Source organism: Leguminivora glycinivorella, chromosome 18 (genome assembly GCF_023078275.1).
Source record: "Leguminivora glycinivorella isolate SPB_JAAS2020 chromosome 18, LegGlyc_1.1, whole genome shotgun sequence".
NCBI classification, from domain to species: Eukaryota; Metazoa; Arthropoda; class Insecta; order Lepidoptera; family Tortricidae; genus Leguminivora; species Leguminivora glycinivorella.
Window position 1 is genome coordinate 15,272,676 of NC_062988.1, and position 16,231 is coordinate 15,288,906.

General features: G+C 46.3%; 1 protein-coding gene across 1 annotated transcript; it reads right to left on the reverse strand.

The window, feature by feature from the left end:
* Positions 1–1,122: 1,122 nt before the first annotated feature.
* LOC125235788 lies at positions 1,123–13,307 on the reverse strand. The gene is made up of 2 exons (XM_048142374.1): positions 12,438–13,307; positions 1,123–4,875 (listed from the first exon to the last, which is right to left on the reverse strand). Exons 1-2 carry the CDS (start codon positions 13,305–13,307, stop codon positions 1,123–1,125), a joined length of 4,623 nt encoding a protein of 1,540 aa, XP_047998331.1.
* Between the last annotated feature and the right edge of the window lie 2,924 nt (positions 13,308–16,231).

The window sequence follows — 16,231 nt, forward strand, 5'->3', positions numbered from 1 at the left end:
ACTTTTTGTCTCTTTCTAACGCTAGCGACGCCGCGGGCAAAAGCTAAATAAATTTAACTAGTAACCCCGATAAAATGCAACATTAGCAAAGTCGAATGTTTATCTCCTGTTTCCAAATAATAAAGCCCTGAGCATTCAATACACTTGAATCAACCTAACTATTCACGAATCATTGCAAATGTCAACCGAAATGGAGCCAATGGATTTTATCACAAATATCAAAAGCCCAGGAGCAGAACTCCGATTGAAGGATTTGTTTGAGTTTTGATAATCGGTTTCGGCACTGGGAATCAGGTCTGCTAGCCGAATGGCATTTCTGCGACGCCAGACGCCGACAGAAATACAGTCTAGCTCTGTCGCGCCGATGTGCAAGAGCGATACAGATAATTGCTACGAAACAGATATTATCCTGAGCGTTTGTTCGACAATTAATGGACTGTATGGGGGCGAAAAGGGGAAAACGATAGAGTGGAATTTAGGGCCGAGTCAGCAAGGAAGTTGGTATGGAGTGAAGATGATAAATGTGATGTTAGACGACTAAGTGTGAAATAAGTGTAAGCGAAGTTTACCTTACAGTCCGGGAATGTGAGGACTGAGTCGTTGGTCGCGCTGTAGGCCCGCTAGCGGTGATTTCAGCTCCTTGTCGCAAGCTAGAGGAAGCGTAAAACCGTTACCTTCGAGCTTTCAACTTAGATATTCGACGTTCTCTCCACGGATGATCCTGGCGCTCTCCGATACACAACACTTATTGAAATGATATTAAACTACGGGTGATGGTGCTTTTAATGATTCACTGCGAGAAATAGCGAGACTGGCTAAGGTAATGGTGACTGTTCGCGAATCTATTGCGTACGGGCTCTGTCAATTGCATGACAGAGCAACCGTTTTTTTTTAATATTCGAATTTCAACCGTGACAAAGTGTTGCCACAGTTAACATGAAAAAATATCCGAAAAATGATGAGCAAAACTGAACATTCCGCCCACCAAAATACACTAGTATTTTGACGTAGTGTGAGAAAAAAAATAAAATAAAAAAAGAATGGCGAAAACGATACGGATACGAAAACATTAAAATTAAACGAGAAAATAGACGACACAATTGAACAGCTTTAGAGCAGCAGCTACACCGGCAATGGGCACAGCTTGACCACAGGCCGTTTGTACAACCCTGTGGCAGTGCGCACGGAAACCACACGACAGATTCCATCGGATCCGGGGTGTGTCTCGACGATGCGACCCAGGGGCCATTTCATTGGGCTCGTCTGCTCGTTTATGACGAGCACGAGTGCTCCGACCTGGATGTTAGACTCTTTGTCGTGCCACTTCATCCTCTGTTGGAGAGTATGCATGTACTCCTTAGACCATTTGCTCCAGAAGTCTTGGTGCATTTTCTGCAGCAGCTTCCAGCGTTGGAGAGGGCCAACCCGGACGTCTGCCAGATCCTCCTCAGGCACGACCGACAGGGGTTCTGTGGTCAAGAAATGACCCGGAGTCAAGGCTGAAAAGTCATTAGGGTCGGAGCTGAGAGGAGTGAGTGGCCTTGAGTTCAGCAAAGCCTCGACCTGAGTTAAGACCGTCGAAAACTCCTCGTACGTCAGCCTTTGGTTCCCTATGACGCGCGAGAGGTGTGTCTTTACCGCCTTGATCCCGGCTTCAGCGAGTCCCGAGAAATGTGGGCTCCCTGGCGGGTTAAATTCGAAATGAATTGCTTCGCGTGCGGCAGCATCCTCCACGAGACGTTGGAGGATGTTGCTCGCACCGACGAAGTTTTTGCCTTGGTCAGAGACTAACCGACTGCACCGACCTCGACGGGCGACGAAACGCCGGAGCGCAGCCAGAAAGGCGTCTGAGGACAACTCCGTAGCCAGCTCAGTATGTATCGCCTTTGTCACGGTGCAAACGAAGACGCAGATGTAACCCTTGTACGTCTTGTTCCCGCGACCACGACCAAGGGCGATATCGAAAGGTCCACCAAAGTCGACCGCTGAGCTCGAAAAAGCCTTCAGTTGAGTGATGCGATAAGCTGGTAGGTCTCCCATGAATGGCGCAGGAGCGCCCAGCGGGCGAACCCGGAAGCATTTCATGCACTTTGAGACCACGGCGTAGATAGCCCGCTTAGGACTCATGATCCAGAAATGCTGCGCCAGCAAATTATGGAGCGTTTGGATGCCCGGATGCATGAAACGCCTGTGGTATTCGTCAATCAAGAGATAGGTCAGACGGTTGTCGCGAGGTAGCAAAAGGGGATGTTTAACATCGAATTCGAGAGAGGCTCGCGACAAGCGTCCGCCCACCCTCAAGAGACCCGCGTCATCTAGGAATGGGCACAGTTTTTTAAATGCCTTCGGGAGAGAGTTCGGAAGACGACTTGTCACCTTCTCGATCTCCGAAGCAAAGTGGTGCTTTTGCACATGGCACACGAGGAACATGAGGGCCTGTTTAAGTTCTAGCGGTGTCAGGGGACCGCTCAACAAGTTGTTGGGCATCTTCTGATTCCTCGCGTTATATGCGAACCTGCGACAGTATGCAAGGACACGTTGCAGTGTCCTTAGCGACGAGAATTTATTCATCAGGTTGTCTGTCCATGATTCTTTCACTGAGACAGTGAGCACAGTGACCTTGCGCTCTTCGTGTAGAACGTCCAGATCCACTGCCACCGTGGACTTAGGCCAGTCAACCTTATCCAAACCTAGCCAAGATGGGCCCTGCCACCAGTTATTGTGGTGAACCAGGTCATCTGGCAAGAGTCCTCGCGATCCACAATCTGCAGGATTGTCACCAGTCCTCACGTGCCGCCAACAGTCTGGAGGGATGATATCCTGAATGTGACTCACGCGGTTAGCCACGAAAGTTTGCCATCTGGACGGGCAAGACTTTATCCACGTCAAAGCAACGCTGGAATCAGACCACGCACAAATTTCACAAATCTTGTGGAGGGGCGTCAGAGCCTCTGCAACAGATGCTATCAAGTCAGCAAGTAGAACCGCAGCCAGCAACTCTAGACGGGGTATCGACAGCTTACGAAGAGGTGCCACTCTTGATTTGCTGCAGACCAGTTGAACATATCGCGTTCCATCCTCACCTGACGTCCGTAAATAGACCACCGCGCAATACCCTCGCTCTGAGGCGTCGCAGAAACCGTGGACTTCGAGCGAGACGAAATCCTTGACCATACGGCGCGGGACAGACACCGATTTCAACGAAGGAAGCTGCGCTTTGAATTCTTGCCATTCGGATGCAAGGTTCTCTGGCGCATCATCATCCCATGAAACACCTGAGACCCAGAGCAACTGCATGAGGTACTTCGCGAAGAACGTCACAGGTGAGAGGAGGCCCAGAGGGTCGAAGATTCGAGCGATCTCTGAGAGGATAGTGCGTTTAGTGCACCGTCGATCCTCGACAGACACTTTGAAGGTGAAGTCATCCGTCTGGGGTAACCACGAGAGGCCGAGAATTTTTAGTGAGATGTCCCCAATGGAGTTGAACTCCCGAAAGTCCTCGGAATATAGGTCTGAGGAGGGGACACCCTCGAAGAACTCCTGGTGGTTGGACGTCCATTTCCGTAGATGGAAGCCACCAGAAGCTAAGATGGTAGACAGCTCCGATCGAAGCTTCCGTGCTTCTTCGACAGACTGAGCTCCAGACACCACGTCGTCGACATAGATGTCTCGGTCTAGCACTGCTGAGCCAGAAGGGTATTCTTCTCCTGATTCTTTCGCCAGTTGAGCTATTGTCCGAAGAGCTTGGTAGGGAGCTGAGGACACGCCGTAAGTAACGGTCAACAGCCGATAGTCCCGGATAGGCTCATTGACAGACGGACGCCACAGGATGCGCTGATATTCAGCATCTTCCGGAGACACTAAGATCTGCCTATACATTTGCTTGACATCTGCTGTGAAGACAACACTATGCCACCGAAAACGAAGGAGCAAGTGGAAGATGTTGTTTTGCAGCTTCTGCCCTGGCAGTAGCGCGTCATTTAGTGAGACACCCCGGCTGTCCTTGGCACTAGCGTCGAAGACTACCCGAAGAGGAGTGCTGGTCGACGAGGGCCTCAACACTCCATGTTGGGGTATGTAAAAGAACCCCCCCAAATCCACCTTTGGAGGATCACATTCCTCAAGGTGGCGACAGCTTTTGTAGTCCTTCATGAAAGCTACATAGTTCTGGTAGAAGTCGGAGTTACTTAATAACTTCCGCTCCAACGACAAGAATCTCTTAAGAGCGATGGCTCGAGAGCCCGAGAAGATAGGTTTATTAGAAGTATCAGCAAAAGGTAAAGGAACGACAAATCTACCTTCTTCTGTGCGACGAAAATTAGCGAGAAAGTATTCCTCGCACAGCTGATCTTCCTTCGATAAAATGACGGTGTTCGGAGAGTTGACATCTTCCAACTCCCAGAACCTCTTAATGGAGTCGTCAAGCGATAACTTGCCCACTACCAGCTGACAACTGTTGTTACGGAACCGAGAACGACAAATGTCCGTAGTACAGTCGCCTGCGTCTCCCATCAGAATCCACCCGAAAACGGTGTTGACGGCAGTCGCCTGGCCCGGGGCCCCATGGATTAAACCTGGGCGCAACGAAGAAGCGAAAATATTGACATTCAACAATAGATCAACAGGTCCTGGAATGTGCCAGTAGGGGTCAGCTAATTCTAAGCCCCTAATATGTTGCCATGATGACAGGTCGACAAGTTCAGGCGGCATCTCAGGACAAATTTTAGGCAGCAAATAAGCCTGAAACGAGAGGCTAGTATCAGCCTTCCCAACGCTCGGTGTGATGGTACATGACAATGTACCACCAGGCTTCGACACAAGTTCACCGATACCAGTGATGGCATGGTTCCCATATTCTGCCCGGAGACCAAGTCTCTGTGCACATGCCTCACTTATGAAATTACAACCACTGGCACAGTCAAGCAAGGCCCTTACCTCAACTAAATTCCCTCTGGCATTCTCCACCAATACTCTCGCAGTCGAAAATAGAGATGAAGCGGCAACATTATTGGCTACCATCACCAGAGGGTTTGTTGAGCTCGATGGACGCTTCAAATCATCCACATCCGTTGCCGGGGGTACAGGCACCTTACCACTATTAAAATGCAACAGCGTATGGTGAGAGAACCGACATTGCTCACACCGCTGCTTCGACTTGCACGACCTCATAGGATGTGACCCAGACAGACACAGAATACACAACTTATTCTCTTTTGCACATTTAAACCGAGAAGCGGGGTCATAACTCAAAAAGGTTGGACAGGATGTAAGACTGTGGGCCTGTCCACACACCTCACACTTAGGAGCCGAGACTACCAAGGCTACTTTTGGCTTATTAGATGGCTTGCTACTACTTGGCTGCGGAACACTAGCGACAAACCCCGATGCCACTGCAGCGTCTAAGGCACGGTGTCGCTTTTCAATAAAATCCTGCAATTTACTAAACTCAGGAATGTCATCAGAGTTATGTTCTAATTCGAATTGCTCTTTAGTGTTCCTATCAAGCTTCGACCACAGTAGCTGTACAAGAAGGAAATTTTTGTCCGGTAAGTTGAAACCTTTCAAAATCGACAAATTTTCAGCAAAAACCCTATAATATAATATAATACTAACCGAGGACCTTAAAGATGACAGGGATATAGAACGTGAGCGAAGGTCACTGTCCGTTCGTGGCAATATGCTGGCCCATAGATTTACTCGTTGTAGTGTTCCTGTAAAGCTTACTCTTTTTAGAGCCTATTGCCAAAGCTTCTACTCGTGTGGTCTATGGGTCGGTTTTACGCAGCGGGCGTACAGTGCACTTAGAGTGCAGTATAATAATGCATTCAGGGCATTGTTGAGGCTCCCTCGCCATTGTAGCGCGTCGGGCATGTTTGCGGACGCCGCTGTCGATGATTTTTATGCGATAATGCGCAAAAAGTCGGCGTCCGTAATAAGACGTGTGCGAGAGAGCGGCAACAGCATCCTGCGGATGATAGCAGACAGGCTGGACTCGCCCGTCCTTGGCCGGTTCGTGGATCTGCACGTGAGGGATCCGTGAAAGTATTGTTTATTGTTTGTGTTGTGTTAATATTTTATTTTATTTGTACTAAATTAGTCTAACATAGTTATTAAGTTTTAGAGCTACTAACCATATTATGGAACCTGTCTTCTGAAATAAATGATTTTTTTTTATTTTTTATTTTATAAACCCGCTGCAGGTCACTAGCCCGAGATGCCTTCACCGGCTCACACTGTACAAGCCTCTCATAGTATGTAGTAGCAATTAATCTAGTTTTATTATATTGCTTGTACAGCGCTTCATATGCTACCTTATAGTTGTCATCAGTGACAGGATAATTCTTTATAAGGTCATAAGCTACGTTTTGCACACTGGACAAAAGATAATGTAATTTTTCAACCGGAGCAATGTCAGTCCGCTTGTCCACCAAAGAATTAAACAACTGCATAAATGTTACCCAATTTTCAATTTTCCCATCAAATGCTTTAATTTGCAGTTTTGGTAACTTAGGCAAGACCGGCTGCGGCACGCCCGAGACTGACGAAGTCCCAGCACAAGGCTTCCTATTCTGTAACCTCGACCGTACTGCCCTTACTTTCGAATCGAACATCGCGGTATGTGAGCAGATCTCCCTGTGTTCGGACCGAGGAGCACTACTTAATAACTTTATTTGCGCTTCATGGAAGTTCTTCGCTATAGAACACAGCTCACTTTCGTCACATAGCGCAAGTTCGGAGTCCGACAACATTTGCAAATATTCAATTCTCATTACCTGATAGTCACGCGCAATCATCACCGTGTCAACCTCGGTTCCGACAGACTTATTCGCTATTCGTCATTATTACGGCGTTAAATTACACTAAAAACGGCGATATTAATATAAAATTACAACAAAACTAATCTTCACAGAATAAATCACAACACAAAGTCGGTTGATTGACACTGACAGAAGTGACAGGTGTCAGCTGACAGGTGACACTTGACAAAATTGTTGCCAATAAAATGAAAAGTGAGTGAATGATTTTTGTTAAAGCACCATTACCCGACCAACTTTCTTGCTTACCCACAAAATTTTAACAAGTCTACCCTAAATTTTAAAGTGCGAAAAATGACAATACAAATTTGAGAAAGCGAATATTTAAAACGAAAACGACAAATCATAGGCGCTTTATCAAAGTATGCGGGTCGAAGGCCAAAATGTTCGACAATTAATGGACTGTATGGGGGCGAAAAGGGGAAAACGATAGAGTGGAATTTAGGGCCGAGTCAGCAAGGAAGTTGGTATGGAGTGAAGATGATAAATGTGATGTTAGACGACTAAGTGTGAAATAAGTGTAAGCGAAGTTTACCTTACAGTCCGGGAATGTGAGGACTGAGTCGTTGGTCGCGCTGTAGGCCCGCTAGCGGTGATTTCAGCTCCTTGTCGCAAGCTAGAGGAAGCGTAAAACCGTTACCTTCGAGCTTTCAACTTAGACCTTCGACGTTCTCTCCACGGATGATCCTGGCGCTCTCCGATACACAACACTTATTGAAATGATATTAAACTACGGGTGATGGTGCTTTTAATGATTCACTGCGAGAAATAGCGAGACTGGCTAAGGTAATGGTGACTGTTCGCGAATCTATTGCGTACGGGCTCTGTCAATTGCATGACAGAGCAACCGTTTTTTTTTAATATTCGAATTTCAACCGTGACAAAGTGTTGCCACAGTTAACATGAAAAAATATCCGAAAAATGATGAGCAAAACTGAACAGCGTTTGTGTATTCGGCTACGCACACAAGCTCCAGGTTAAATCTAGGCAAGTTTTCTATGGTTTGATTTTATAAGTATTGAAAATCGGAATTATACTTTGGATATTTTACGTACAAAACTAATTAATTGCTAATTTAAAAAAATCTTATAACGTCGCTTCTTTATTATACACAGTAGAAACTGCTTTATCCACATGTCAATGTTTTGCAAAACGTTTTTAGCGTCATGGTTCATGAATATAATATGTTTGGTTTAGAAGGTCAGATGGCAGTCGCTTTCGCAAAACTAGAGTCTACGCCAAATCTTAGGATTCGTTGTCAAAGCGGACCACAGGCTCCTACAAGCCGTGGTATAATTACGGGATAACGCAAGGCACCGGACTAATATGTATTAAGCTCAGGCGTTTTAGAGTAAAGCGGGCACGCGAATGACAACATCAAAATCATATAAATTGGTCGCGCGGCTCGCGTGACACTAAAACCACAGTATAATAAAGAGTACTATCGTACAGTACAAGAACGCCGGCTGAACTCCTTTCACATGCGCTGTGTGCGGAGCATACTGGGCATCACATGGAAGGATCGCGTGACAAACGAGTCTGTTCTAGCCGAGGCACAGCTTCCTAGTATCACAGCCATACTAAAGAAGAGGCGACTGAGGTGGCTCGGGCATGTGTATCGAATGGAGCAGACTCGTTTACCACGTCAAATCCTGCTGGGAGAGGTTGCAGATGCAAAGAGACCGGTCGGACGGCCAAAGCTGCGCTTTAAAGATTGCGTGAAGCGTGACATGGTCACATTTGATATTCCATGCAACCAGTGGCAGCGGCTGGCCGAAGACCGACCCACGTGGCGCCGTGTTGTCCATGACGGTCAATCCAAGCACGACAACGCCTGGTTCTCCTCCTTGAATGATAAACGCATGAGGCGTCACGAGCAGGCCTCTAACCCCCGCCCATCTGGGGGAGCATACACCTGTCGTGTGTGCGGACGAGGGATCCTCTCTCGAATTGGGCTATACAGCCACGAACGTAAGTGTCGCAAGGATGCTGCTTGAATCATCTGTTATAGATGCAAAGGCCTGTTATCGTACAGTATAGCCATTCCCGCTCCCCGTTGAAAGTGCCGCCTACCCGCTCTCGTTTACCTCACAGTTACCGCCTGTCAATCTCACTCATACAAGCATGGTACGCGTTCACCTACACGAGCTTAGACGGTGTGCTAGGAACGCGACTCTTTCATAAATTTGATCGCCAGTGTCCGATATGTGCTAAAACCAGCCTAATTGTACGGCCTGTGCGCACGCTCATATTGGTCTCATGATTCGCCATCAAAACCATAACATATTAGAAAAGTCAGAATGTTCCAGAACTCAAGAACGACAACGCGTTCGAATATCCATTACTTCTGAACACCCAATAAGTTTAGAACCAATCCTGGAGGATTTTGAGGGATTTCCGATGAATTTGATTTGAAGGAAGCAGTCATTCAAATTCTTTAATAATTCTTTAGCTGTGGGGTAAGCGAAGAGCGAAACGATCTTGAACAAAAATGTTTTTTTTATCCAGCAGAATAAAAACCTTACAGTCCAAAAAGGCATGACAATTGTCAGTTTGTCATTAAAGATACAAGCACATCTCGTTTTTGTGGCAAGCGAGAAAGTGGGGCGTTTTACTAAACACACTCACAAATATATAACAAAGGACCGATACGACATTCAAATCTTCAAGAAAAGAGCGTAGACCCATCTTAAAGGCCGGCAACGCACGCCTCCAACACCTCTGGTGTTTCGGGTGTCCATGGGCGGCGGTGATCGCTTACCATCAGACTATCCCATAAAAAAAAGAAAATTGGATTGAAATTTTCGAGCATTATTTTAATATTTTAAAATTGAAATGAGAGCATCGCGTAATTCACGTAGCATTGTTCATTGTGACAGAAAACAACCCAACTCTGTAAGTTTTGAGAAAAATCACGCACGATTGACATGATTAGATAAGACGCTACAGGAGCGAAAATGCTAAAATAGAAAGGAGCCCCCCTTTCAATTTGGGAATTCTAGTTTAATATAATAGTGTTATTAACTAGATTTATCGAAAAAAAATTGTCCATTAAGAACAAGTCAGTTAAAAGATATTGCAAAAAAACTTTAAAATCAGGGTCAATCATTCCGCTCTCGACTGTTTCCTCCTTCAAAACTTAATAAATCGGAACGAAATTTGAGAATTTGAATAACAATGAAATAATCTGTGTCGGGCCGTTTAGTTTTTTGGCTAATTGTTACCAGTCTTAAACGGTACCCAATTTATTGTAAATGCTTCAAAAATCTTATAACTTTCACCACAAGAAATATCAGCGGATATCGCATAATTCTATCCACTCCGTGGGTTGATTGAAATTATTTTTATTGATTCCACGATTCCGGACCACTCGATCACCGCTCAAAACCGATATAACAAAAATTGGGATAAATTGTTAAATGACAATAAGTGAACGAAAAATTACAATCTTTTTTTATATTCCTCTTTATTTTCAAGGGAAAATCTCAGGAGGAGCGTTTTTACGCATCCGGGGCAAAAAACGTCAGAACTGATTGTTCTATAAATCTGAATTAATTCAGGAAAGATTTTGAACCTCTGTTCTATTTGGTATACTATAAAATGATTTATGTAATATAAGAAATAAAATGTAAAAATAACCTCTCCTGCTCTCTCCTTTCATCTTCCACCTTCGTTTCCTAGCATTCAGATCCATACAATACAACAGGCCTCACAATTGACGACCGGTCTGGCTCAGTCGGTAGTGACCCTGCCTGCTAAGCCGCGGTCTATTGCTTCGAATCCCGGTAAGGGCATTTATTTGTGTGATGAGCACAGATGGGATGTTTTCTATGTACATAAGTATGTATTTATTTATTTAAGTATGCATATCGTCGCTTAGCACCCATAGTACAAGTTTTGCTTAGTTTAGGGCTAAGTTAATCTGTGTAAGATGTCCCCAATATTAATTTAATTTAATTTTAATACAATAAGAATAAGACATACGATAAGTGTACAAAATTTCTTTTTTAGCTGACTGGCGACGACTATATTACGCGAAAGAAAAACGCATTAAAACTCCAAAATTCGCGTTTTCCGGGATCTAAGGCTACGCTAGATCGATTTTTCACCCCCGAAAACCCCCACAAACCAAATTTCAGCGAAATCGTTAGAGCGGTTTTACATAGTCCGGTATATATCCGACGATCTCGGAAAAAATAAATAAATATACAAGAATTGCTCGTTTAAAGGTATAGATTAAGATATCTACATATAATGTTTATGTTAGGCTAACAATCAATACTGCCGTTTTCACGTATTGTCGACTTATTGAACTTACAACTAACAAAGTGATACCAATCGATTAAAACGTCACAATTATTTATGCAAGTGAACATGCTCACTTGTTCCGCCCTAATCTTGCTTCGCTAGGCAGTTAGCTCCCCCGTCGAAGCATCTGACAAGGGTTCCCGTAGGGCTTTAGGGTTGACACCTTTCAGATTTTATTTACCTACTTATTTACTTGGTGACGGGCTAATAATTTTACCACCCCTGCCTCCTGTGGGTGTCGTAGAAGTCCACTGTGGGACATGGGTTCAATTGTGTTCTGGAAGATGGGCCAACAACATAATGTCACTGAAATATCACAATTTTCGTTATCATTCAACTCGTTCATTGCTATAAGTGACACTGAAACTAGAACAATTTCATGTGTTCTGCATACCCCTCCTAGGGGGTAGCTACTCTTGAAAAAGATCCTCGGAAATGGATCGAAACATGTCTAGCGTTATATCGACTTAATACGCGAGTAACCCGCTTAAAGTATTTTTAAATATGTAAATACACTTTAGAGTGACAACCCTAATCCACGGGATCACTCAATGTTTGCACTGGATCAGGGATGTTGGAACGATTAGGTCGGTTACATGACAAACCCTCCTGCGGTTATAAAAACATGTCATTAGGTAATGTTATACCTCTAACACGCTGTAAACTATGACATAATGCACAGTGAGCTACAAAAGTGAATGGCGAATTCATCAATAAATTCATAAATTTACTCCATGCAATTTAGTAGGCCACGGGAGAAAAGCAGGTGGTGAAACTCTATACTATACATAATTACATACTAGGTATATGTTTATTACATCTTTTTTATTGATGCGAATGCAACTAAAACTTAATATCATTTCTTATTTAAGGATCTACAACACTTGTTCATTATCTAACCTAACCAAGATTTAACAATTCCAAATCAATTTTGCGTTGATCATCAAATACAAAAATTTTTAGAACTTAAACTACATACAAACAGATATAAAAGAAAAATTTTTCACACTTATCCGTTATCAACTTAACCAACAATGTAAAATTTTCCAAACTAAATTAAATATATTCTTTTTTTTTTTTTTTTTTTTTTTTTTTTTTTTTTTTTTTTTATTCTAAATTGGAAGAGTTCGCAGGTAGTGACAGCCTCGATCCTCCACTAATTGTGGTTGCCGTCGAGGCTGTCAATACCCAGCCACACCATGTTTAATCTACTAATTTTATTCAAAATCGCCCTCGGGGGGACGTACTTCGGTGGGCAGAACCGGCGGGGGACTGGGGTCCTAAAGAATCCATAGTATGTGAAAATGTTTTTACTCTCGCGGGCTCCCAGTCCCCCTTTGTGCATTCGGTTAAGGTGTCTGTGGATATTCCTCGATACCGAGGAGTATCCACAGAACACACACTGTTGAACACGTCCCTCCTCAGTTTTGGGGACACCCACGATGGGGGGTCCGCGGGCCAGAAGCTCCTTCTCTCTCCACCTCCTGGTCCGCGGAGTATCCCCCGCGGCTGACGCCGTGGCGTCCGACTCGGACCCGGGACTTCTCCCGGGCCCCGGGGAGGGGGCCCACGAGCTTCCCGAGTCCTCGTAGGGCTCCTCGTGCTCCTCCTCCCCCCCGTCGCAGCCACTCTGTGGTGCCTCGATCCGTTGAGCCTCGGTCTGGGATACCTCTTCTCCCTGGGAAGAGGGTCCTGGTGCGTGGGGCTCTGATCATCCGGGTCGCCTTTTCCACCTGGGTCCGACGGTAGCGGTGCCGGCATGCTCCGGTCGGATGACGTAGATGTGGACGAGGACGAGGACGAAGGGGAGGAGCCAGGGGACCCATCAGAGGGCAGCCTTTCGATGGTCGGGGTACCCCGCTGGAGACCCTCCCGCGGAGACAGAGCCGGGCCCGGGGGCAGCGCGATCTGCTGCTCGGTCTCATCAAGGTGTGGGCTTCCGTCCCGCGGGGTCCCCGGGCCACGGTCTCCCTCGACCAGCTCCTCCATCCGTTCTTCTCTCGGCGTAGGCGTGCTTGGGGATCGCTCCGTTAGGATTGCTGGGTTGAGCAGTCTATATATGAGATTCTGCTGCTCTTGGTTCCGGCGTCTCATAGCGTCAAGCTCCGCCTGCTGCGACGCCATCACCACTATGATCAATCTCCCCAGCTCCCTGAACTCTGGCTCACAATTGCTGCACACCATTTTCTGTAAAGCAAAAGATTCGTTATTCCACGCACCTACTCGCTCCGTTACTACTGTACAGTAATACCACAACGACTAGACTACTACCATCTACAAGCTCAGTCTACACACTACCTTAGCAGGGTAATTTTGCCCCGTTAGCTATCGCCGCCCCTCGCATAACCCTCCTACAGAAATTCCAGAACACCGGTCGGGTGTCGTCGCTCCCGATCAGTTCTCCAAAACTAGCTGCGCTAAAGGTCCTTCCCATTCTGTGCTCGCATTCCAACCTGAGATAATCGAATCTGGGACACTGCGTTATGATGTGTGTAATTGTTTCTACCTCAGTGTTGTCACAAACACAGCACGGGGAGGGGGCCAACTTAAACCTATAGAGGTATTGCCTAACCCCACCATGTCCCGTAAGAATCTGTGACCTTATGTTGTCAGCGTCCATTTGGCTGAGGATCCTCTTCGCTCTTTTTACGTCCTCAAAGAAGAGCCTGGTTCCGGATCCGGCCTCCGCGGTAGAGTATAGTCGCTGCCATCTTACCAGCGTGTCGTCCCTGATGGTTCGTTTAGCGAAGGACAGGGGAAACTATCAAATTGTGGAGCCCGCTTGTCTCTCAAAGCTGCGTTTTTCGCCAGTTCATCCGCCCTTTCATTTCCCGGCATCCCCACATGGGCTTTTATCCACATGAGGGTGATGGATTTTCCTCTGTCTCGGGCGGCGTCCAGTTTAGCTCTGACTTCTGCCGCAATGGGGTTCAGCGACTCCGGATCCGAGATGGCCTGCAGTGCTGCTCTTGAATCACAAAATATATAGGCTTTTTGCATTTTTCGCTTGTTTATAATTTCAGTAGCCCGGTGTACTGCCATCAGTTCAGCCTGAAACACAGAGCAGCAGTCATCCAACCTGAGCCCGTCGCCGCAACCTCTTTGTTCTCTATATAACAGACCACGCCGCTTCCGACTTTTCCCTCGATTTTGCTTCCGTCTGTGTAGCACTCGAGCACTCCCTCCTCCACTTGCTCCAAGTCTTGAAGTCGGTTTATATACCCGTAGTCGATGCGGCTGCGCTTCGAAGGGTGTGGGAGCTGTGCGGGATGTATGCGTTTTTGCAGAGATCGGTCCGGGAGGGTCTCTAGTTCTTTGCCTCTCTTTACCTCGTAGAGGTCTCTTTGCTCCTTTAACCTCAGGTCTAGTGGGATTATCCCTGCCAGAAAGGCGGCCGACACCAGAGACACGGTCCTATGCGCTTTCGCTATCCTTATAGCGAACGCCCTCGTCAGCTGATGCAGCCTGTTCCTTGCGTGCACTCTACGCCAGATCTCCCCCCATGCTCCTGCCGCATACAGAATTGTTGGTTCAACCACTGAGATGTATATGGTCCTAAGTATTTCTGGGTTTAGTCCCCATTGAGCTTTAGCCATGCGCGACACTCTCTTGTAAAGCCCAAGTGCCTTTACTGCCACTCTTTCAAGATGGGGCTTGAAACTGAGATTTCTATCGATGGTGAGGCCTAGCATTTTTATTTCCTCTAGTAATTTGAGCGTGGTGCCTTGAAGAATGAGTTTTGGTTCGTCATATTTTAGTTTTTTAGTAATCAGCATGGCCTGAGTTTTGTGTGGCGCAAATTTCATCTTATTAGAGTGACCCCATTTCTCTACGAGTTTTAGAGCCTCCAGTTCCTCAGTCGTGTCAGCGCTTGCCATCACCAGAATATCGTCTTCAAAGGCTTGGATTTCTTTCCCTCTTTGTTCTGCCTCCTCCAGGAGTGGGTCTAGCTGGAGATTCCACAGTGTCGGTCCTCCTATGGATCCCTGGATGCAGCCTCTTCCCGTTTCTTTCTGGACTTCCTCTCCCAGATAACCCAGCTTCACTCCCCGATCTTTAAGATAACTACACAGTATACCCATAGTGTAATTGCTGACCTTCTTTCTCCTGAGTTGCACGATTATCGCAGGCCACCATGCGGAGTCAAACGCCCCTTCTATGTCCAGGGATACAAGGGGCACCAGCTGTTTCTTCTTGAGTCCGTTTTGGACGAATGTAAGGGTGTCGTAGAGTGCATCCTCTGTACTCCTTTGGGGCACAAACCCGTACTGCCTAGGATTCATTCCTTTCCCATTCTGGATCTCCCATGTCAGTCGTCTCACTATCATTTTTTCCAGGATCTTTCCTAACACTGGGAGTAGTCCTATGGGTCTGTGTGCCTTGGGCGTGTCATAAGCTTCTTTGCCTGGCTTTGGGATGACTCTGATGTAGGCCCTTTTCCAAGCTTCTGGGAAATACAACGCTCGGAGACATTTATTGTACAGGTTAAGCAGTAGTGGTGTGGATTTGGCTATTTCTTGGGCGATATCAGCCGTAATACCGTCCTCCCCTGGTGCCTTCTTCGGATTCATTCCGTTAATGACCGTTATCAACTCATTTCTTGTGAAGGGGGTAAATTCTTCCGCTATTGCCCATATCGAAACTTGTTCCCTGACTACTTCTGCTTCATTTCTGATTTCCTTGTGCTCCTGGTCATCCTGCGTGGGGTTATCATTTTGTGGTATTTAGGCTAGGAACGATATTGAAACACGGAGCTCACGGTTAACAGTTTAATCTATAATTACAGACTGACTGAAGGTAGGTATCGAAAACCCAACTACCGACACGATATACCATAATCCCTCCACCAATAGATACGAAAATAACAACAATCCAAAAATAGTAACATGCTAAGTCTTATAAATAGCGTTCTTATTTCTAGTAGATCGCACGAGCCGTCCACCGTCAGGTTCAGGTGGAGCGGGTACGGGTTCGGACGGAGCGGCCCCCGCGGGCGCGACGCATGGCTCATCATCCCCTTCTGCTCGGGGTACCTGGCCCTCACGGTGGCCATCGATAGCCTCGTCACTGTCAGCTTGAGCACTTTCCTCCATTTCTGCAGGGTTCTG

Coding starts and splice junctions, on each gene's coding strand:
- LOC125235788 (XM_048142374.1), bottom strand. CDS start 13,307: ATGGTGTGCAGCAATTGTGAGCCAGAGTTCAGGGAGCTGGGGAGATTG. Junction 4,876..12,437: donor GGGACTGGGAGCCCGCGAGA/GTAAAAACATTT, acceptor GCATGTGCACAG/AGACTTGGTCTCCGGGCAGA.